The 25,364-nt window shown below is 42.2% G+C and overlaps 1 protein-coding gene across 1 annotated transcript in view; it reads left to right on the forward strand.

Annotated features, from left to right (window-relative positions):
• Nucleotides 1-25,364, forward strand: part of PIK3CB (phosphatidylinositol-4,5-bisphosphate 3-kinase catalytic subunit beta) — a 198,494-nt gene that overhangs the window by 91,218 nt on the left and 81,912 nt on the right. The window contains exon 3 of the mRNA XM_029067136.2: nt 21,197-21,383. Coding sequence (XP_028922969.1) covers nt 21,228-21,383 — 156 coding nt within the window. The 5' untranslated portion in view covers nt 21,197-21,227. The remainder of the gene's footprint in view (nt 1-21,196; nt 21,384-25,364) is intronic.

Here is a 25,364-nt window from a genome sequence, read left to right on the forward strand (position 1 = left end):
TCAAGATCAATAGAATCAAGGAGATATACACCTCATTAACAAAATAAATAGGGTAATAAATAATACATACAAATGAGCACAGTGCTGAGGAGAAGGGAAGAGGGAATAGCAGAGGGTTGGGGGGAGGAAGGGAGCAGAGGAAAGGGGGGCTCAGTCTGGCAAGGCCTCCTGCAGGAGGTGATGCTGTCAGTAAATTAACCTGAGTAAGCCCAGTGAAGGGATAAACCCACCTAATAATATAGAAAGAATGATTTATGAGGAAATATGAAAAGACTTATGGTTCTGTACCTTGACTAAGTGGATGATTTAGTAATAGACTACCTGTATGTGTTGAATAAAAATATGAAAGATGAATGAGAATTGATTAAATATGTTACAGGGGCACAATGAAACATAATGGAATGACATTTAGAAAATGAGCATTTAAACAACCTTTCTTAGCTGCAAGAGGTTTACTAGACTATAGATGGCTCTCTAAAAAGGAAGTAATGAAAACACAAGATGCTAGCAGGAGCACAGCTTTCTGAAGAATTTCAAAACATTAAAGAAAAGATGCCGAAACCTGGGGTTGGATTAGTTGAATTAACTTATCATTCACACCTTGAGTTTATTCATTTTCATTTGCCACAATTGCTATTGATATTAGTATTCACCACCAAATAAAATGGAACTGCCAAATTAGGAAGGGTCATTTTAATCACTTCCTCCTTTTGTATGCTAAATTGTTTTTTAAATGACAATAGACAGAAATAACTGCAAGGTTAGGAGTCTGAAATAGTATTTTTTCCTCCAGCTGTAAGCTATTTAAAATTCCTCTCATGCTAGTTTTTTGCGATCCAGATGGCTTCCTGGCACAGTTTCAGCTTTTCGATGTGAGGATTGTTGGTTAGTCATTCACCGGCAGCACCATACACTTGTCCAATCGGCCCATGATTCATTCCCACAGCAAAAACAATCAGGCCTGATCGTCCTGCCGTGGCGGAATTAATGATCATGATTATTTGGATCCTGTTTCTGAAAGACAGCGATCATCTCATTGAAAATAAAAATATTAAGTCATTTAGCTACTGTAAATTGTCCCACTTTAAGTTTTCAATAAGTCTTGTTTGTATCATAGTATAAAAGTTGTCGAAGTGCAGGCAAATTCTCCTTTCCTAGGTGTGGCATTTTCAGTTGAAGACCCTAAAGTATGGCTTGGGGATGTGTTTTATGTGTTTTACAAATGTGTGAAATCATAATAATAATGAATAATGTGGCTGAGTGCTTAAGAGCACAATACAAATGTTGTCACCTGACAAAGCGATGTTTTCGATGCCCAGTCTGCCCTTACCCCCTCTTCCCTAGCCACTCAGTTCTGCCCATCCTGCAGCCTGCAGCTTGTAGCCCACTCCTATCTGCTTTTTCCCTCTGTGGCCCTCTTGGTTGTCCCATCCTTGAGGTGTGTATAAGGCAGGACTTCAGGGCTCCAAGCATCTTTTTGGATGCCCTGTGCATCCTGGGTCCCCTAGGAGGGCAATGCTGAATTAGGAAGGGACAAATAATAATAATATTATTAATAGTGGTATTGGTTAAGCACTTACTATGTGTCAAGCAACATTTTAAGCGCTAGGGTAGAGGTAATCAGGTTGGACAAAGTCCCTGTCCTGCTTGGGGCTTACAGTCTTAATCCCCTTTTTACAGATGACGTAACTGAGACACAGTGAAGCAATTTGCCCTAGGTCATACAGCAGAAAAGTGGCAGAGCCAGGATTAGAACCCCCTGTCTTTCTGACTTCCAAGCCTGTGCTCTTTCCACTAGGCCATGCTGCTTCCCCTAATAATAATTATAATTATGGTATTTGTCAAGTGCTTACTATGGGCCAGGCTAAATCTATTGCTTCCCCTAATTCCTGCTACATTTGTTCTTCCTCCAGCTCCCACAATTGGAGAATAATTTTTGACTTCCTTGTTGTAAGTTCCTTGAGGATAAGGAATAACGACCTGTCGGTGTTGTACTCTCTTGCATACTTAGTACATAGTATTCATTAGGTGCTCAATAAGTACTTTTCACTTTTGGTCTTTTGAAAGGTGATTCTTGTGGAAATATCTTTGGCCATACCCAAACAACTCATCTGTAGTATTTATTGGCCACCTTCTGTGGACAGACACTGTATTAAGCCCTTGGGAGAGTACAGTTGAGGTAAAAGGTGCAATCCCTGCTGACAGGGAGCTTTCAAATTAACCGATCTACCTCCCCTGATCAAATCCTTCAGCTGAGTTCTTGAACCTCTAAGGATAATCAATCAGAAAACTCGGAAAGACCATGAAACTATTGTATAATGTAACAGCTGGGCAAGGAGGGTTCAAAATATCTGGCAGAAGTAGTGAATCCCCTCAGTCATATCCTCATTCAAAGGGTTTATCTTGGAGACAGATGAATAGTCCCTATGTATGGAAAAGCTCAAAGGAAACTTGCCCCCCCTATAGAATATGCTCTCATCACATCTCTTTATTTAGGGGACATGTAACAATAACAATTGTGGTATGTTTGTGTATGTATATGCATAAGTGTACCACAATTATCGTTATATGTATGTATATGCATAAGTATATACATCAATCAATCCTATTTATTGAGCACTTACTGTGTGCAGAATGCTGAACTAAGCCCTCGAGAAAGTACAATATAATAGAGTTGGTAGACATGTTCCCTGTCCACAATGACATAGTTACTGAACTGGCATATTTGTGTGTGCATCTCTATATGCACATATGAAGACAAGTAATAATAAGGTTTTGTTAAGCGCTTACTACATGCAGAGAACTGTTCTAAGCGCTGGGGTAGATACAAGGTAATCAGGTTGTCCCACATGGGGCTTAATTCCTATTTTACAGATGAGGTAACTGAGGCACAGAGAAGTTAAGTGACTTGCCCAAATCACACAGATGATAAGTGGTGGGGCCAGAATTAGAAACCACGACCTTGGACTCCCAAGCCCGTGCTCTTGCCACTAAGCCACACTGCTTCTCTGTAGCGTTTGGATTCAGGTGACTTTCAGTTATGAATTAATGGAAGATAGGACCGGCAAGTTGTCAGTGGAGAATATGGGCAGACCAGGTACCCTGAGTACTATAGAAAAAAGGTGCAGAATGGGGTTAAGAAGTACAGTGCTCAAGCTCTTAGTTCAGTGCTCTGCACACAATAAGTGCTCAATAAATACGATTGAATGAGTGAATGAACCCTTCTGCCAGTGTCTCACCTTGAACTATAGCTACCTGTCCCTCTCCATTCCATTTCCATGGGTACCCTGGAAGTGGAGGGTGTAGGTGTGGGTGAATTCTGGGTTAGCCACACTTCTTGGGAAAAGCGTAGTTGTGTGAAACCACAGCAGCTCCGCCTCCCAACCTTACATCAACCCTCACTTTGTCAGCAAACAGGAAAACTGAATGAAACTCTCCATCTTGGAAAATGCCTGTGGGAGAGGCAAGTACTGTGGAATGAGGCCGGGGGAGTGGATGGGGAAGGGGGATGCCTCTGTTATTCCTTTTCCATCTTTCTTCCTCCCTTTTACCCCACCTCTGTTGTTGCACTGAAGAGAAGGGTGTTCTGTGTTGAGTATTAAGTCTCACTGGAGAGACTTAAGTCTGTTTGAGGTCCCAGCATGACCTAGGGGGTAGAGCACATGCCCAGAAGTCAGAAGGACTTGGGTTCTAATTCTGGCTTCTTAAATTAGTTGTCTGCTGTTTGACCTTGGGCAAGTCACTTCACTTCTGTCCCTCAGTTACCTCATCTGTAAAATGGGCAGTAAGACTGTGAGCCCCGTGTGGAACAGGGACTGTGTCCAATCTGATAAGCTTATGGCTACCCCACCGCTTAGAACAGTGCTTGACACATGGTAAGCACTTAAATACCATCATTGCTATTATTAGTAGTAGTATTAGTATTATTATTTCTCCATCTTTTCTGGGAGAAACTTTTTAACAGGAGAGAGAGGTCTGGGAGAATTTGGAAGAAAGGGTGGAGAAAACCAACACCCTCACCCCAGGGGCAAAATTAGCCTGTTTCACCACTATTGAGAATAAAAGATTGGAATAATATTTGATAAGCACTTATTATGTTCCAGGTATTTTTCTAAGTGCTGGAGAGATACAAGATAATCAGTTGGATACAATTGCTGTCCTACATAGGGCTCAAAGTCTTAATCCCTATTTTACTGATGAGGGAACTGAGGACAGAGAAGTTAACTGCCTTGCCTGAGGTCACACAGCAAACAAGTGCTGGAGTCATGATTAGAATCCAGGTCCTTCTAACTCTCAGGCCCATGCTCTATCCACTAGGCCACACTGCTTCCCTTCCTAGGTCCTACTCTTCTTGTAATCCACAGATTATCAAAATACATAATTAACTCTATAGTTTCGGTTTCCCTCCTCTACTACATCTGGCTCCAGAGCTGATAATAAATTCTGGTTACCTAACAACTAGTTACATGGACTTTGAGCGTCAGCACTTTTCGATCCCCCTAGCCGTCCATTGGCAGGGGCTAAGGACCAGTGAAATGATCTTTGGATCTTTAGGAAAGGAAGAAAAGTTAAGGTCTAGGGAGCAACTGCATATTCAGCCCTTAAATGATTCACTGTACCGCATTTTCATTCACTTTTGTTAGGCATTTTGAAATGTTTACTCATTGATCTTGATATTGATTCATCTGCCTAGAGATCTCCAGCGGGGATCTAGGCCAGAAGATATATACATATATATGTATAGTGTCTTCTAAAAGTGGATCAGGGTAGAACTGGGCCAGAAGAAGGGCCAGTTTTGTGTTTCAGTTTTGGTTAAACAGAATACGATGTTGAGCTGGTGGTGTTCTGTACCTCACGAGCTCAGGTGACCCGGCAGGGTGCTTGGTACCACACCCTTCCGCCTTTGAAACTGCTGGTACAGAGGGACCAGCTGCTCTTCCACTCGATTTGCTTGGTCCAGTTCAGTGCTTAGGGCAGTGCCTGGCACATAGTAAGCACAGTGCTTAACAAATGTCACTGTTATTAGAATCAGGATGGCCCCGATTCGTACAGCTGTGATAAATTCTACATGGAATGAAAATTGCTAAACCTGGTGATCCAACTTCTTAATTTTACAAAATGACTCTGAAACCAGATTAATTTTATTCCCACTTTTCATGTATGCCATTGACATTGAACGAGTAATGTTTGACTCTAATCTTTGCTACCATTGTTGAATTAAGGGGTGGTTCAGATCTTTTTTCCCCTTCAAATAAGATAAACCTTTGTTATAGAATATCTTTTCACCTTGGGTTTATACTGGTTTTCTATTCATCAAGAGTTGTCTAATCATTAGTGAGTAAACTGATATGGTATTGGAAATGCTTTCTACTAATGAATAAAGGGTTTTTTGAGAGAAGGCAGGAATTTCCTAATTATTTGGCCTTATTTGGGAGAGGCCCAAAGATCATTTCGTAATGTTAACTGGTTTTAATAGCATTGCTTGGATGCATCACTGAGCTTTGATACAGGATTCAGCATTCCTTTAGCTTGATTTCATGGTCTCTAAAGACACATTAATAAGCATCAAGGCCCAATCCAGGGGGACTGTTTGGACTGTTAGGACTGTCCACAACGTATTGGGCAGGAGGAATAGCTATACTGCCTGAACCTCGGAATTGGAAAGGAGCCTGGGTGGAGCCAAGATGGAGGCTCTATTCTTTGCCTTTCTGTGGGCAGAATGAGGCTCCCCCACCATCCCCGGCCTGGGGACTGATGAGTTCCCATCATCCTCACCGACCAAGCTGCGGGCCGAGTCGGGGCTCTTGGCTCCATCAGCATTTCCTGTGGGGACGAATCACCCTATTCACTCTACCTGGGCACATTGCCCACTGTTGTCATCAGTGGATAGCAGCACCTCCAGGGACGGGTCAACAAAACTGAAGCATCTCGTGGCAGGATGGCATGCTTTTTTTTTTTAATGGTAATTTGTTAAGCGCTTACTATGTGCTAGGAACTGTTTGAAACGCTGGGATAAATGCAAGGAAATCAGATTGGACACAGTCCCTGTCCCATGTGGGGATCACAGTCTTAATCCCCATTTTACAGACGAGGTCACTGGGGCACAGAGAAGTGATTTGCCCAAGGTCACAGAGCAGACAAGTGGCAGAGCTGGAACTAGAACCCAAATCCTTCTGAATCCAAGGCCCGTGCTCTTTCCACTAGGCCACATTGCTTCACTGGAGAGGTAAGGGGAAAGCTTGACCTCACAAGGTCCCGGATTTGGGCCGAAAAGTTGCTTCTGGGCCAGTCTAGTAGGTGTCGCTCAGTGATAGTGAAGGACGAGGATGCCGCTCTCATTTGCTGGGTTCCTGCCAAACTGAGCATGGGTCGTTCTTTTTCCCCTAGCTCTGAAAGGAGCGGCTCTTTGCCCCCAAGGGCATGGATGACAGTAGTGGGCACAGTGCTCCAGGACTGCCTTGTGTTGGGCACCCTGTGATACCGCATAAGATAGCACCAACCCTGGGTAACGATCAACAGCAGCTCAGCGGGCAGAGCCAGGCTGCCTTCCTTATGACTCCTGTTGGATTCCCAGCCTGTCTGGGTAGGAGAAAGGTGGGAGAAGGGTGGTTGGATTGGGCCCAGGTGAGAGGACCAATGCTGATTTTTTGCCAACCAGGGATGCTCGGGATGCAGCAGCCCTAGGGCATCATCCTCTACCTGCTCTTTTTTCTTTTTTTTTAATGGGTATTTGTTAAGCACTTAACTAAGTATCATGCACTGTGCTTAGCACTGAGGTAAATACAAGTTAATTAGGTTGGACACAGTCCCTATCCCACAAAGGACTCACACTCCCAATTTATGATGAGGGAACTGAGGCACAGAGAAGTGAACTGACTTGCCCAAGGTCACACAACAGACAAGTGGCAGAGCTGAGATTACGACCCACATCCTCTGACTCCCAAACTGGTGCTCTTGCCACTAGGCCATGTTACTCTTTTTTTTCCTCCAGCCACCAATGTCCAGCCGCAGTGCCTGGCCAGAACCTAACAGTGGCATTGGAGGAGTAGAAGAGGAGAGCACTGTGTACACTCACATAGAGTACAGGGGACCTGGGACCAGAGGGCTGATCTCTAATAAGGGCGGTGAGCGAGTCAGGAAGGGAATGTCAGCCCCACCTCCCGTAGCAGCTCAAGCTCCCTGCCAGGTGAGTTGTAACTGCCCCCAGTGCCCACGCCTGCATCCCTGACTTCAGAGGAGCCAAGACCTTTTCCCTTTGGCTGCAGAGACCGCCCCTCCTGAACCCAGCAAAGCTGGGACTTTCTGTCCCTCACCCTCCCCAGCCGGGATAATAACTGTGGCAATAATTGTCGTATTTAAGCGCTTAGTACGTGCCAAACAGTGTACTAAGCTCTGGGGTAGATGAAAGATACCACGTTAGTACAATCACTCATCCTAGTCCGTCTGGGTTATGCATCAGCCTCCTTTTTGACCTCCCAACCTCCTGTCTCTCTCCACTTCAGTCCATACATCACTGCTGCCTGGATTATCTTTCTACAGAAACGTTCTGGGCTTATCACCCCCCTCCTCAAAATTCTCCAGTGACTATCGACCTCCGTATCCAGCAAAAACTGAACTGAAATACAGAGGAAGTGAATTGACTTTCCAAGGCCAGGCGAAGAACCTAACAAATTGAACTCAACCATGTACCTTTTTCAAGCTATAACTATTCGGTATAGCAATTAGGGTATATATAACTTAGTCTTCATATTCCTTGCATGAATTCTTTCTGTCTGCATTTAATATGTAGTTAATCTTGTGACTTTTTTTGAAGAAAGGTGTGTTACAAATATCAAACTCTTTTTGACAAATGCTACCCCAAACATCTTTTTTAGTAGATGAGAAATATCATCCTAGTTAGAGTGCTCACTGATGGCATTTACAATTACTGAACAGTTCTTAGGTTTCTCAGAAGTAGAAGATGGATGGTACATCATTTGCACCACAGATTTGCAAGGTAATGTAATGGTGCCATTAGGAAATTTTTGAGACAATCTTCACAGCCTAGGGTGTGTTGAGGGAGAATCTTATTCCCCTCTCTCCTTGCTTCAGAACCATTGCATTTTCATCTCAGGTACTCATAGATAGGGATACCACTTCCGACCTGCCACCCTGACAGCAGGAGCTGAGGTGGAGAGAGTCTGTGCTGGGTTTTAAAAATGAAAATACTGGAAATAAAGGAGGTGGGTGCAATATAAGAACCAGACAGGGGACAGATCAGTTAAAAATGGAAGGAACAGCTAGCTCTCTGTTTGCAATGGAAAACTAGGTCCAGAGTTTTGAGGTATCATGGGAAAAATGAAGCCAAGTACTTCCTTTCCCAGTACTAGTAGCATTTATTAAGTGCCAACTTGGTGCAGCACACTATATTAGGCCCTTGGTAAGTACAGGATAAAGGACCCATTCCCTGCTCACAGGAAGCTCTAACTCAGATTTCAGTTCCCGGTTTGCTTTCTTTCAATAGTTTGTCTTTCAGTTGAAGCAAAATTCCATCTAGTTAGGGATCACTCGTACTGTTGATCACTTTGTTCAGAAGCTTCAAACAACCAAGTTTCCACAGTTGGATATTTTGTTGACATTATTTTCCTCTCTTTGCTTCTGTGACCTTTGAAATTCATGTTTATTCGTGTTTATTTTTCACTTTCTTATCTTTAGAACAAGTTTTATTTTTTTGTGCTCCACCTACTAGATTTGTAGTGGAGTTTCTTTTATTTTGTTTTTGCATGTTAAGGAAAGCTCAGAACTTTTCTTCTCTCATTTTCCTCATCGTGCTAGTAAACAATTGATAGGATGGGAGTTGTAAATTCCAGTCGAATGGTTTTATCATCGTGGCTAATTGTCACTGCTGCAGTTCCTGGATGCTCCTTGAAAAGATGTTTTCATCCACTGCCTGCCTCCCTTTCTTTGATCTTCTGCTTTGATGAGCACACAAAAGACCTACTCAATGCAATTTAAAAGTGCCCCTATGTGCCCCTAGGAATAGTGAGGAAGGCAAGGAATGAAATTTACCCTTTCACTATTTTAACAGCTGTTAGCTTTAGCCTCCTTGGGGCACTGGAAGAACAATATCAATGCTTTCTTGCTACCTGGATAGATGCTAACTGTTCTTAATCAAGTAATTATGTGTAAACTCCATCAGTAAGACGTCTGAGACAGCATGGAATGGATTAAGAAGTCTTTAAATCTCAGCCCTTAAGTTGTAATGGGGTCAGTACTCCTTTACCTTTACCTTTAGAGAAGCAGCGTGGCTCACTGGAAAGAGCACGGGCTTTGGAGTCAGAGGTCATGGGTTCGAACCCCAGCTCTGCCACTTGCCAGCTGTGTGACTTTGGGCAAGTCACTTAACTTCTCGGTGCCTCAGTTCCCTCATCTGTAAAATGGGGATTAAGACTGTGAGCCCCACGTAGGACAACCTGATTCCCCTGTGTCTACCCCAGCGCTTAGAACAGTGCTTGGCACATAGTAAGCGCTTAACAAATACCAATATTATTATTATTATTATTACCTGATTTGACTCAGTCCACTCAGTTGCCCGATTCCCTGGCATGTAACTGATGCTCTGGTTGGCTCTTCTGTATAATGGAACCCAACGGTGCAGAAGTGAAATAAACAAGAGCAGTGTTCCATTTAATCCTATAGGAATGTGTTTTCCATCTCTTCAAAATATGAGGGAGTCAAGCTCAGTGTCTATTTAGGAAAATAGGAACCTAAGAAACACCACACTGGTTCAAGCCATCACTCAGCCCACAGTCCTGGAACAAAGTTGTTATTCCAACCCCCCCCCCCCCCCCCCCCCAGTAGCTGTAGTGATCGTAATAGTATTGTAGTAATACTATTATTACTATTATTATACTATTATTTTTATTATTATTACTACTATTTTTACTACTATATTTATTTTTAATACTATAATTATTATTATTATTACTACTATTATATTACTATAATATATTAGTATTATATAGTATTATAGTATTATATAATAGTAATATATAGTATACTATAGTATATATAGTATATATATTATATTATATATATATTATTATATTGTAGTATATTGTACTAATATATAATAGTATTTATTAAGTGCTTCCTGTGTGCAGAGCATTGTCCTAAGCACCTGTTAAAAGTACACAGATGAGAATTAGCCCCAGACCCTGCCCATCGAGGGTATAATATATAATAAATTGCATTATATTATATATATTATATTATTATATTGTAGTATATTGTACTAATATATAATAGTATTTATTAAGTGCTTCCTGTGTGCAGAGCATTGTCCTAAGCACCTGTTAAAAGTACACAGATGAGAATTAGCCCCAGACCCTGCCCATCGAGCAGCTCACAAGTTCTGAATGTAAGTCGGGGATAGGATTGGAAAAAGACATATCAGGAGCAATGAAACAATAAAACCCCAAAACAGCATAAAAGACAAGAACAAATAGAGAAATCACAAGGTGCTGTAGTTAGAGGAGCAAAATTTGAGTCTCCTCTTGTTGCAGAGTCCAAGACATATCCGGAGCCATCAGGATATGTATCCTGATGGTCTGTGAATCTAAATCCCTTCTGCGCCTTTTGACATCCCTTGCTTATGGGGATACTGCTTTAGGAAGTGGATTTCACTGGATTGATGCGTTTCATCATCATTTAATCCCTCAAATATTATTTGAGGATGAAAGGAGTTTCAAATTGCCTCAACCAGCAAAACCCTGCCAAAAGGTGAGTATAGGTCTTTGTATGACCCATGGGAAAGAGTTGCAATCTTGAGAATCTGTCTAGTAAAAGTTTGACACGCTAGCAGCTTCTGTACATTAGGCTTTTATTATGTGCATTATCTCTGCTTGACATCCAGCATAGCTCATTTGTTTATATTGTGGATGTCAAATGACAACCTCATCAAGGTAGAAATTAACACATCTGGGTGTATCCCAGTGAATGAATGTGCCCTACATTGTCTCTTAGTGAGTGCTTTACTACTGATTGTGATAAGCACACTTTTCTTGTCTCCTGTACAATCCAAACATCATAGCAGAGGTAGGGTGGTTTCTGCTATAACTATAGCTTTCTGTACTTTTTAATTAAAGTGTCTTTTAGAATTAATTAAATTCAGGCAGGCTCAGATTTTTTTTATTGGGGTGGAGAACTGGAGCCATCCCTTCTTTCGACTAATGGTATGATTATTATTGTTTTTTTTAAATGGTATTTGTTAAATGCTTTATTAACTAGAGAAAAGTAGATGGTTAGAATTTTCAGTGTTGAAGTGTGGAAAGTATGAATTAGCATGCCTATCTTCACACAGTCTGAGACATGGGCTGTTAGCAATACATGCTGGAGAAACAGGGTGCTTAGTGGAAAGAGCTCGAGCTTGGAAGTCAGAGGTCATGGGTTCTAATCCTGACTCTGCCACTTGTCAGCTGTGTGACTTTGGGCAAGTCACTTAACTTCTCTATGCCTCAGTTACCTCATTTGTAAAATGGGGATGAAACTGTGAGCCTTGTGTGTGACAACCTGTTTACCTTGTATCTACCCCAGTGTTTAGAACAGTGCTTAGCACTCAACAAATACCATCATCATTATTATTATTAAGCAAGAAAGTCAACTGGGAAAAAGGGGAAGAAATGAAATGCCAGTTTCATTGTCATCAAAGGTATCAAGAGGGTTCAAATCCCAGCTCTGCCACTTGTCAGCTGTGTGACTGTGGGCAAGTCACTTAACTTCTCTGTGCCTCAGTTACCTCATCTGCAAAATGGGGATAAAGACTGTGAGCCCCATGTGGGACAACCTGATTACTCTGTATCTACCCCAGCTCTTAGAACAGTGCTCTGCACATAGTAAGCGCTTAACAAATACCAACATTATTATTATTATTATTATTATTATTATTATGGTAAATAAAGGATCTTGAATATCGGACAGTGCCAAGCTGGTCTGAGAAAATGATGACTAGAATCCCTGGGAATCGAAGAATAATCATTGTGGTATTTGTTAAGCACTTACTATATGCAAAGCACTCTTCTAATCTCCAGTGGAAGGTCTTGGGGAGAAAGCATGACATCTGCAGCCATTCTAGGCTGTAGTGCTTTTGTGACTGTTCTACATCTCTGTGAATGCTAAATTACAATTTGAATGGGCAGGACTTTGTTGCTGGAGAGAGAGCAGTATCAGGAGGGTGGGAAATGGCTGTGTTTCCCCATCCTTAAGTAGTCACAGGCACATTTCTCATCTCCTACTGCCTCCTTTCCCCAAACCCCACCAAATTAAAAAGTAAAAAAGGAAAGAAATCAGACCTGCCATCTCATCTCCCGTCCTATAGAAACTAAGAATAGGCAAACAAAGCCTGGATTTAAGTTGTTGGTTCAGAGCCTTTTACTCATTCATTTTGAAATCGGGCCAACACTTTGCTCCTCTTTATTCCCATCCTGATTGTACGGTGCCCTCTTTCAAACCCTGCCAAACATATCCCCCCATTTTTCCTCTTCTCCCTTTTAGCTTTAAGGTGTTGCCCTGTTGAGGAAGAGGAATCAATCAGTCAATCCATCAGTGGTTTTTATTGAACACTTTTAGTGTGCAGAGCACTGTACCAAGTGCTGCTTGGGAGACTACAGGATAACAGGGTTGGTAGACATGTTCCCCACCCATAACGAGCAGGTCCTAAAAGCAGCAGATATGGTTCTGGTGTGAGAAGATTTAGTCCCAAAATGCATTTTTCAGCAACAAGAAAGTTGGTGACCTTTTGGCTTTGATTGTGATAATTGATTTGTAAGCCAAACCCGGAAACTAAATTTGGTTCAGAGGTTAAACATATCTTTCAAGAGCTGATCATTCCACAAAAAGGAGGACTGTCTTATAGCCCTTTAGCCATTTAGCCTCCCCTAAGGGTCCAGGAGTTGATGAAAAGCCAGAGGAGAATGGGAAGGGTTTAAGACCACAGAATTGTAACCACTTCACCCATGGTGACTCCCACCCTGCTCATACCCAGCCATGGAATGGTTCATTAACCCCAGACCGGCTGCGCTTCTCTAAGCCTTTCTGGGAAGTTGCTCGGTGTCCCCATGTGTTCCTCAGCACCAGAAGCTGTCCATTGAGCAAGAACTGGGCGTGGATTCTCTCCTGTGAGGGCTTGAGGTGGGTTCCCAACTAACACCGTGTCTGTGGGCTGCCCCCATGCTCAAGGACTCGTTGGTCGGTGCTCAAGGACTCGTTGATTGGCTGATGGATTACATGTCTTGTTTTATACTGTCGAGTCGTCTCCGACCCATAGCGATGCTATGGATGTGTTTACCAGAACGTCCCATCTCCATCTGCAATCGTTCTGATCACCAAATCCAGAGTTTTCTTGGTAGAAATACGTAAGTGGTTTACCTTGCCTCCTTCCGCACAGTCAACTTGAGTCTCCCCTCAACTTTCTCCCATGATGCTGTTGCCCAGCATATGAGTTAGGCCCAAAATAGACATCTATCTTAGTCAATAAGGTAAGAGCAACAGTAGTCAGCCCACACTAGAAAGGCTAAAGAAGATGATTAATAATAATAATAATAATAATAATGATGGAATTTGTAAAGTGCTTACTATGTGCCAAGCATGTTTTAAGGTAATAATAATGTTTGTTTAGCACTTACTATGTCCTAATCACTAGACTAGGGGCTGGGGTATTCATTCATTCATAAGTAATTTTGAGCACTTACTGTATGCAGAGTGCTGTACTATGAGATTGGGAGAGTACAATAAATCATAAACAGATACATTCCCTGCCTAGAACCAGCTTACAGTTTAGAGAGGGCGAGAAAGACATTAATATAAATAAGTTACAGATTTGTACAGAGAAGCAGCGTGGCTCAGTGGAAAGAGCACGGGCTTTGGAGTCAGAGGTCATGAGTTCGAATCCCGGCTCGGCCACTTGTCAGCTGTGTGACTGTGGGCAAGTCACTTAACTTCTCTGGGCCTCAGTTACCTCATCTGTAAAATGGGGATTAAGACTGTGAGCCCCATGTGGGACAACCTGATTCCCCTATGTCTACCCCAGCGCTTAGAACAGTGCTCGGCACATAGTAAGCGCTTAACAAATACCAACATTATTATTATTATTATTACATAAGTATTATGGGGCTGGGACGAGGCAGGTGGGGAAGGATAAAGAAGAAAATCAGGGTGACGAAGAGGGGAGTGGGAGATGAGGAAAGAAAAGGGTAGATGTAATGCCATCAGGTCAGACACAGCGTCTGTCACACATGGGGCTCGTACCCAAGCCCTGTCTTCCCCTGTCTCTCCCATCACTGTAGACAGTGCCACTATCCTTCCTGTCTCCCAAGACCGTAACCTGGACATCATCCTCGATTCATCTCACTCCTTTAATTCACATATTCAGTCGGTCACCAAATCCTGCCAGTTCTACCTTCAAAACATTCCTAAAATACATTCTTTCCCTTCCATCCACACTGCTACTAAACTGATCCAAGCATTAGATCTTGACTTTTAAACAATGATATTTATTAAGTCATTACTGTGTGCCAGGAACTGTACTAATCGCTGGGGTAGATACAAGCTAATCAGGTTGGCCATGGTTCAGTTCCACATTTTATTCAGTCTTAATTCTCATTTTACAGATAAGAGAACTGAGGCCCAGGAGAAATTAAGTAACTTGTCCAAAGTCACACAGCAGACAAGTGGCAGAGCTAGAAGTAGAAACCAGGTCCTCTGACTCCCAGGCCCACGTTCTTTCCACTAGTACACGCTGCCTTGACTACTCTTAGCTGATTTGCCGGCTTCTCCCCATTCCAATCCATACTTTGCTGCCCGGATCATTTTTCTAAGAAAGCATTCAATCCACATCTTCCCATTCCTCAAGTATCTTCAGTGGTTGCCCGTCCTCCTCTCCATCAAACAGAAACTCTTTACCATCAATTTTAAAGCACTCAGTTCTCCCTCTCCCACCCTACGTTGCTGACTTCCTACCATAACACAGCCTGCACACTTCACTTCTGTAAACACCAACCGAATCGTTGTACCCCGATCATATCAATCTCACCACCACCCTTTTGCCCTCGTCCTTCCTCTGGCCTGGAATTCCCTCCCATTCATATACGATAGATCACCACTCTCCCCACCTTCAAAGCCTTATTAAAATTAGTTCTCCTCCAAGAGGTCTTCCCCAACTAAGCCCTTATTTCCTCTACTCCTTCCTGCTGCATTGTCTATGCACTGAACACTTGATATTCACCTCATCCTTAACCCCAGAGTACTTATTTACCTATTTGTAATTTATTTTGTCTGTCTCCCCCAGTAGACTCTGAGCTGGTTGTGGGAAGGGAATGTGCCTACCAACTTTGTTTTATTGTACTCTCCCAAATGCTTATTATAGTGTTCTGCACACAATAAGCATTCAGTAAAGACCATTGAGGGATTGATTGATTAATAGAGAGAAAGAACATATATTGAAACTTCCATTTCACATATGAGGGAGTTGAAGCACAGGCAAGTGAAGTGACTTGCCCAAGGTTGCAGAGCAGGAAAGTGGTCAAGCCAGGATTAAGAACTAGGTCATCTGATTCCAAGGGCCAGGCTCTTTCGACTGTTCCAACATCGTTTGCTTGTATCCACTCCAGCGCTTAGAATAGTGCCTGGAACATAGTAAGTGCTTAACAAATACCATAAGTATTATCGTTTCCCTCTTTATAGACTGTGAGCCCTTTGTTGGGTAGGGGTTTTCTCTATCTGTTGCCGAATTGTACTTTCCAAACATTTAGTACAGTGCTCTGCACACAGTAAGTTCTTAGTAAATGTGATTGAATGAATGAATGAATACTAGGCCACACTGCTTCTCCATGAACAGTTAAAGGTAGGGTCTTCTGCCTCTTCCTCCTCACCTTCCCCAGTAGGGAATTTATATAGTTGTCAGTCAGCCACTGACTTTTAAAGTCAGCAAGAAGCCCTCCTAAATTTTTTGATCTGCCCTATTCACTGTGTATGAAAAAGAAGAAGATTTAGTCAGTGAAGGCAGACATGGAAATTAAATCTAAAGTTTTATGCCTTCTCCTTTCCCTTCCAAAGTACCACCTGTCAACCGTCGCCGGGGACAGGTTCTTTCGGAATCGGCGCGGGAGAGAGAGAGAGAGAGAGAGAGAGGCTGGAGATGGAAAACCTGAGTTTTGTATAGAATTTATTCCGCGGGGCGGATTGAATTAATTAATTATTTAGACGCGACAGTCGGCCTTCCCTTTTGGGGGAAATATGGTGTTAAAGCTTCCCCTTTGGGAGGAATTTGGTGTTAAAGCTTCCCTGATGGGAGGATTACACTAGTATGTTACTCGAGTGTGGGCGCACCAGGGCCCGCCCAGGAAGAGCTTGTTAATGGTTTACTAACAACGTGGTGAGGCGGCTAGTTCCCACCATGTGCGCACCCACTTGGGAGGAATCCACTTAAGCGTTCAATCTACTTATGCGCCGACCCCATTTAGGCCTTAGATTTACTTATGCGTTACTCGTGCTTTAACTCACTTGCGCGTTACATTCGCTTGTATGCTACCCACTTATGCACTAAACTCACATGTGCATTATACTCACTTATACATTGCCCGCTTATACACTAAGCTCACATATGCGTTACACTCATACGTTACCCACTTATGTATTTAACCCAGTTATGTGTTACACTCACCCGTCCCGCGACCCCTGTCTCTGTGCGTTGTTCCTGGTGGCAGAATGGCGTCTGGTGCTTGGGACAGGGAGAGACATGTGGGTGGCCGTTGCTACTGCTGTGATCTTCCCAGAGAGAACTGAGCACCAGAGGCAACAGGTATTTATTACCTTTGGTTTGGGTGGTCCCCACTTCCTTCCTGTTCAATCTCCGCCCCCTTCCACTCCCTTCCCTTCCATACCTTATTGGGTGGGCACGGAGGTGAGGGACACCTATCTTCCTGTCCTGCCTCCTCTGGCCAGAGAGGTTACGTCACTGATGGCATTTTGACCTTTGGGTAGCCAGTGCCCAGGTCCACCTTGGCACACCACCCAATGATTTTTACCCCTCATTCTAGAAGCCTTGGAACTTTAGAAGGTAGCAGGAAAGGAGGAGCTAAATAATCAGTTGATCAATCGATCAATGGTATTTATCGAGTGCTTATTGTGTGCAAAGCACTGTACTAAGTCCTTGGGAGAGCCAGTGCTTAGAACAGTGCTTGGCACATAGTAAGAGCTTATCAAATACCAACATTATTATTATTATACTGGAGTAGGTAGGCATTATCCTTCCCCTCAAGGAGCTTACAATCCAGCAGATGGAACGTATCTGCTAATTCTACTGTATCGTACTCCCCCAAGTGCTTAGTACAGTGCTCTACACATAGTGAGCACTCAATAAATGCCATTGATTGAAATTAGAGAGGTAAGGTAGGCAGGGGCAAGGTGATTGAGGGCTTTAAAGCCAATGACAAGGAGTTTGTATTTGATGCAGAGGTGGATGGGCAACCACTGGAGGTTCTTGTGGAGTGGGGAAATGTGGACTGAATGTTTTTGTAGACAAATGATCTGAGCAACAGAGTAAAGTATACACTGAAGTGGGAAGACACAGGAAGCAGGAAAGTCAGCAAGAAGGCCGATGTAGCAATCAGGTGAGATAGTATAAGTGCTTGGATTAACATGGGAGCAGTTAGGATGGAGAAGGATGGATTTTAATGATGTACAGGTTGAATCGACAGGATTTGGTGACAGATTGAATATGTGGGTTGAATGAGCAGCAATGCCTCAATCACTTAGCTGAGCCTCACACTAAGCTATCACCATCGCAACCATCACCTGAGGGTCCCAACAAGCACTTGGTGGTTGGCAGGAAATACCAGCCTCCCACTTACTAGAGTCTAGGCCTTCTATGTCACGTCGGTAACTTGATGAACTAATGTTTTGGGATTCTCCTTATTTGCTTACTAAATCACCATAGTCTCCACCCACTGTTTTTAGTAACTTGTCCTGGGAAGTTATTTCCATGCCTAGAAAGCATCCTACTAGTTTTGTTTTGAAAAATCACTGAAGACTTTGATGATATTGCATTTCATTTTAAATTGATTATTTGTTTAGGAAGCTATAGAGTCCAAGTGGAAATTTTAATTCATCTAGCCATTTATTCTACTTATAGATTTGGAAATACACCAATAGGCAATTCCTCTTCAATCCTTCTATGAAAGATTAACGTCTAAAGTCTCAGAAAATTGACTGGGGTAAATGCAGTTAGACTTTAAAAAAGAGCAGCATGAATAGACCGCTAGAACCACAGGTGAATTAATGTACGTAAAATCACATTTTTAATATCATGTAAAATGTGTATTACATATGTATGCTGGACCTCGCTAATATTGGCAAAGTTAAAAAAATTGGTAATTGTCAGTTTCTGCCTCTAACACAAGAAAATCAATTCCCTCATTGAGACACACTAATAGTCCATGTAATTAGGCTTGGAAGCTTTTGGTTTGAGAGATTGATGGGGCCGTTTAACAGTATAATACCTAACTAGGACTAAGAATAATTATCTTATGTTCAGAGCAATACAGAGGGAAGTCTGGTGTATGGAAATTGGTCATGATCGATTAGCTAACTCTGTAAGGGACTGATGATCCTGACTCTATCAAATTCCCTAGTGAAATAGAAGTAACGTGGCTTAGTGAGAAGAGCATGGGCCTGGCAGCTGGAAATTTCTAATTTGGGCTCTGCTACTTGCCTGTGTATGACTTAACTTAGCTGTGCCTCAATTTCCTCATTTAATACTGTTCCTGTTCTCCCTCCTACATAGACTATGAGTCCCTTGTAGGATAGGGACTGTGTCCCATCTGATTTTCTTGAGTCTCCCTCAGCACTTAGTACAATACTTAACATATAGTAAGTGCTTAATAAATAACAAAATTATTACTATTAGAATAGGGCCCAACCTCAAGATTTAGTCAATATTATGAAATAGAAAGAATACCAACAGAGAGCTAAAAAGATACAGTTTAAAGAATGATACTTCAAGCCACAAATCCAAATCCCCCCAGTGCTGACCCAACACTTCAGATTTAGCAGTGTGGTGTAGTGGAAAGAGCACGGGTTGTGAATCCAAGGACCTGGTTCTGTTCATTGACTCTGTCACTTATCTGCTGTGTGATCATAGGCAAGTTACTTAACTTCTCTGTGCTTCAGTTCCTGCTAAATGGGGGTTAAATTCTGCTCCTCCTATGTAGACCGTGAGCCCCATGTGGGACAGGGACCATGTCCAATCTGATTATCTTGTATGAACCTCAATGTTTATTACAGTGTTTGTCACATAGTAATCAAATAATGATAATAAAAAAGTGACATGACATCCCAGTTAGCCAACCCACTCACTGTACCTTGTTCTCATCTCTCCTGCCACTGACCTCAAGTTATACCTTCTCCTTGCCTGGAGCTTTTTCTTCATATCAGGCAAACTTCCCTAGTATGGGGCACTCGTCCATGAATTTATCCAACCCCCTTTAGAGGTTATTGATCCTTTTTATTGGCCTGTGCAATAGCAGCAAATTACATATAAGATTGGTCCAGTGAAATGTAATGCAGTTTATAACCAACTCAAAAGCTAAGAATGTGGAGAGAGCACTTCAAAAGGAAATCTTAATGTAATATTATCGTATAATATTAAAACACTCAATCACCTTGCCCCCTCCTACCTTAACTCTCAGCTCTCCTATTACAACCCAAACCACTCACTTCACCCACTCACATCACTCCTAATGCCATCCTACTCACTGTACTGTGATCTCATCTATCTTCTGCCGACCTCTCACCCTCATCCTGTCTCTGGCCTGGAATGTCATCCCTCTTCCCATCCAACAGACAATTACTTTTCCCCCCTTCAAAGCCTTATTGAAGGCATATCTCCTCCCAAAGATCTTCCCTGACTAAGCCCTCATTTCCTCTTTTTCCACTCCCTTCTGTGTTGTTCTGATTTGTGCCTTTTATTTACCTCTCCCTAACCCCATAGCACTGATGTACATATCTGTAATTTTATTTATATTAATGTCTGTCTCCCCCATAGACTGTGAGCTCATTGTGGGCAGGGAATTTATCTACCAACTATGTATTCTCCCTCAGTTCTCTGATCTGATGATGATATTCTTCTTTTTAATGCTTTCTAGGTGTCAACTCCTGTGCTAAACTCTGGGGAAGATACAACATAGATTGGGCATGGAGTTTTTCACCCACAGGGCACACAGTTTTAGAGTGGGGGAGAGCAGTTATGCTATCCCCGTGGTATAGGTGAAGAAACTGAGGCCCAGAGAAATTGTGTCATACAGAAAGAAAAGTGGTGGAGCCAGGATTAGAATAGAAGATTTCTAACTCCCAATCCTATGCTTTTTCCATTAAGAAACATCCACTTGCAGCTTTCCTACTGTTTAACCTAATATCTTAAGCCCCATTTTATGATATGTTCAGATAACTTTGTGCATGTACAAAGATGGTCTATGTAGGATGGGAATACTTGACAAGGAAGAATTAATGTTTGCGAATGGGGGAGTCCAGAACCATGCAGATTCATGATTGGGGAGGGAAAGCAGGGCTGCCCGGAAGACTAGTAATCAACAAAAATAGGACACAAGAAACAACAGCCATTATCTTTAGATCAACAGTTAACATGATGGTAGTTGCTGTTGATGACCTATTTTTCTTCCCTCCTAATGGGTGCCATGGGGAAGCTAGAAAAAAAGCACGAACCTCTTTTGTGGGCTCTCTTTTATTTCTTTGAGGTATAGGCCAAGATATGAAGTGACACAGTTCTCTGTGCCTGACTTACTTCAAAATATGCCGGACATTTGCCATATGTTATTGAGATTGTGACAGATAGCTATGCGTGTGCCAGTGTACTGCTGAATGCCAAGTGAGCCGAATGTACATGGAGAGAAGTGTGGGTGGTCAATTTGGGCACTATTAAGACTCTCAAGGGCTTTTATAATTATCATTAATGTGGATTATGAATCTAAAAATGTAGCATTTCCTCCTAATAGACACATTTTCCTCTTTTAATGTAACATCTCCTTTGATTCACTAACGTTTTGTTGCTACATAATGGCTCAGCCTTCCAAAATGAAATGATTGATGATAGAGTTGTGTACTTTTCGAATCTTAATGGAATGTGCTCATTATTATTCATTTCTAGGGCCATGCGGTTATGAAAGTGGTTAAATTCCATGATGCCTCCTGCTATGGCAGACGTCCTTGACATTTGGGCAGTGGATTCCCAGATAGCGCATGATGGCCCCATCACTGTGGACTTCCTCTTACCTACTGGGGTCTATGTCCAGTTGGATGTACCCCGGGAGGCTCCCATTTCTTCTATTAAACAGGTATGGTAGCAAATGAAATTACTGAAATCCCTTTGGGGAGGGGTAATCACCATTTCTTATTTTAAGAGTATTGGTGAGTGCATACTGTGGGCTAAGCACTGGGGTTCGAAGAGTAAATAGCTATTTTTTATTTATATTAATGTCTCTCTCCCCCTCTAGACTATAAGCTTGTTGTGGACAGGCAGTATGTTTCTTTATTGTTATATTGTACTCTCCCAAGTGCTTAGCACAGTGCTCTGCACACAATAAACGCTCAATAAATACAACTGACTGACTGACTGGAGTAGATACAAGTGAATAGTCCCTGTGCCACATGTGGTTCTAAAAAGGAGGGAGAACAGGTATCGAATCCTCATTTTACAGTTGAGGAAACTGAGACACAGAGAAGTTAAGTGTCTTGCCCAAGGTCACACAGCAGACAAGTGGCAGAGCTGGGATTGGAACCGAGGTCCTCCAGACTTCCCGGCCCGTGTTCTATCCACCAGGCCATGCTGCTTGTGAAATGGATATTGAGTTAGAATATCCTGAAAACTTTTGCCCCTTTTTTGCAAGCTCAGTGGAGTTCAACTGTAGTTTTTCAGAATATCTTTTTAGGACTAATGGGGAAGACATGGATTATGAAGGGCATTAATATGTAATGAGTAGAAACTTTAATATGTTTTGTATGGTAATTGTTGTAGAGAAGCAGCTTGGCGCAGTGGAAAGAGCCTGGGCTTGGGAGTCAGAGGTCATGGGTTCGAATTCAGGCTCCGCGACTCATCAGCTGTGTGACTGTGGGCAAGTCACTTCACTTCTCTGGGCCTCAGTTCCCTCATCTGTAAAATGGGGATTAAGACTGTGAGCCTCATGTGGGACAACCTGATGACACTGTATCTACCCCAGCGCTTAGAACAGTGCTCTGCACATAGTAAGCGCTTAACAAATACCAACATTTCTTTCTCTTTGTCCTAGTACATAATAGATGTGTGTATATGGAGACTGCTTGTATTTTCTGGTAATTCATTCATTCAGTCGTATTTATTGAGCACTTACTGTGTGCAGAGCACTGTACTACGCGCTTGGAATGTACATTTTCACAGCAGATAGAGGCAATCCCTGCCGACGGGCTCACAGTCTAAAATCATTCTTCTTTCAAATTAATAAGAATGATTAAGAACCAGTGTGGCTTAGTGGAAAGAACATGAGCCTGGGAGCCAGAGGACCTGGGTTCTAATCCCCATTCTGCCAGTTGCCTGCTATGACCCTGGAAAAGTCACCTCACTGCTGTGTGCCTCAGTTTCCTCATGTAAAATGCAAATTCATTCATTCATATTTATTGAGGGTTTACTGTGTGCAAAACACTGCACTAAGCGCTTGGCAGAGTACAGTCTAACAAAAACAGACATATTCCCTACCCACAATGAGCTTACAGTCTAGAGGGGAGGCAGACATTAATATAAGCAAATAAATTACAGAATGCCTGTTTCCCCTTCATTTTAGCCTGTGAGTTCCAAGTAGGACAGCGAGTATTTCTGACTTGATTAACTTGAATCGACCTTGGCTTCAGTGTAGTGCTTGAAACAAAATAAGTCCTTAGCAAATACCACCATTATCATTGTTAGTCATTATCACTATACATCACTTGGATATTTGAAATTTGAAAGTGTCATACGTTTCTAAAAGAACATAACCAGCATCACACTAGATCAGAACACTGGCCCATTCAGCTCATAAATTCTTTCTTCAGAGTCAAGCATTATCTTAAGCACTGGGATATGTAGAAAATAATCCGAGGAGACCCAGTCCCTGCCCCACCGTGTCCTTATTTGCAGGCTAAGATGGAAGGGCACCAAATATTTCCCTATTTCTCCCCCCCCCCCCCCCCCCCCCATTTTACAGATGAGGAGACTAACGTACAACTGAAATTTGCACATCAAGGAAGTAGTGTTCCTTGTCAGATTTTCCTTTTTCCCAAATTTAATTTGAAGTGCTGGGGCTGCTCTGCTTTTAGTTGGCCGAAGAGTGAGTGGTGGCATGCCAAAAGCTTTTTTTAATACAACACAATTTGCACAAAATAATACTAATGGAAATTCTTCCATTAAGTTTCATTATAATATATTGGGTATTTTAGATGAAGGGTAATTGCTTCCTTGGCTTGAGATTTCAAATTCATGACTTGCTCCACAAGCATAATTGTGTCTTTATTTTGGCCAAGGAATGTGCCTTTCTTATTACTAGGTGAAGAGGTTATAGGTTTGTTCCTAGGCACAATTTAACCATCAGGCATAACCTTAACCATGTTCATGATGCCTCCTGACAGATTCAGAGAAATGGGTTTTCCGCGAGGCTTTGTTTTTGTGCTATCTCTATCATTACTACAAGTACCATGGATTTTAAAGTTGGTTATGTACGAACCTTAGCCTTGTCCTCTACCAAACCCATTTCACCATTTCTACACAGGCAGAGAGACGTAGCTGGCCAAGGAGCAATTGCTTCCTTTGGCACTTTTGAAGTCTCTAAAAGCAGAAGTCATCTAGTGGTTATCCTCCAACTCAGCACTCCAAATGAGCCTTTTATTTCCTGGCCCATAAAGAGGGACATATTACAGAGTCACGGGGTTAGAAGGGTTCGTGAATATTTCATTGTAATTCTCTTATATTTCCAAAAGGCAAAGAGGAGCATTGTCATCATCTTTATAGTCATGGCCATCTATTTATTAAGCACTGAATTAAGCACCAGGTGGTCTATTAACAATAATAATAATGATGGTATTTGTTAAGCGCTTACTATGTGCCGAGCACTGGATACAAGGTAATCAGGTTGTTCCAAATGGGGCTCACAGTCTTCATCCCATTTACAGATGAGGGAACTGTGGCACAGAGAAGTTAAGTGATTTGTCCAAAGTCACACAGCTGGCAAGTGGTGGAGCTGGGATTAGTACCCACGACCTCTGACTCCCAAGCTCTTTATACTAAGCCATGCTGCTTTTCAAACAGCTATTACAACAGCCTCTGACCCAAGCCCTCAAGGAGCTTACAGGGGTTACAGTTCAGTGAATCCATCCATCAGTGGTATTTAGCGAGTACTTATTATTTGCAGAGCACTGTATTAAGCCCTTATAGTCCAATACAACAGAATCAGAGGACACATTTCCCACTCATAAAGAGCTTACAGTCTAGAGTAATTCAGTATTCAAAATAGCAACAATTTTTAATGAAACTGTTCATTGCCTGAGGGTGATGGTAAACTGAGTAAACTGAACTGAATTCAAACTCTGTATTTCAATCCCCTACAGCTGCAGTCAGTTTCTTCACATTACAAAGGGGGAGAAGTTTGAGTTTATGTCTCCCTCTCCCATAGGTGACACATTTCTTTACCATGTATGGAATGGGGGAGATCTGGCAGTGTCCATAATGCCAGGGATGAGAGGGCTTGGGGAGGACATCTCTTAAGAACATAATGATCAGGCTTTGAAAACAGTGGGCATACTGAAAACAATGCCAATATTAAAATACATTTGGAAACGTCAGCAAAATGTTTAAACTCATCTAGCTTTAAAATGTTCCCAGCAATAACTTTAAACAGAAAAGATAATTTTATTATTCCAACTTTCATATCTTTTGTCTACAAGTTTTAATTATTTGAACTGTATTTATTAATTAAAATTTTGGACTCTTAATCGAAAGATCTGTTGTTTCCTGGTAGCAGGGACACAGGATACCTTTGATTGCTCAGCATTATCTGGAGGTTATTTTGTAAGAGTTCATTCACTTAGGTTTGGAAAGATGACTTTGCAGCACAAGGAGGCAAGCAAATGGGAGGGGCAAATTGCTAAATTTCCAAAATGAAGCAGAGAAGAGGAAAACACATATATGTCTCTTTAGACTTAGATAGACTGTGGTTCTAGAGGATAATGCGATGAGCTTCCTGATTGTGTTTTGGTTTATAGACTTGTGAAATCACCCTAATTTTAAAAGGTATGATGGCCACATCTCAGAAACC

The sequence above is a fragment of the Ornithorhynchus anatinus genome, chromosome 1 (genome assembly GCF_004115215.2).
Source record: "Ornithorhynchus anatinus isolate Pmale09 chromosome 1, mOrnAna1.pri.v4, whole genome shotgun sequence".
In the NCBI taxonomy this organism is placed as follows: domain Eukaryota; kingdom Metazoa; phylum Chordata; class Mammalia; order Monotremata; family Ornithorhynchidae; genus Ornithorhynchus; species Ornithorhynchus anatinus.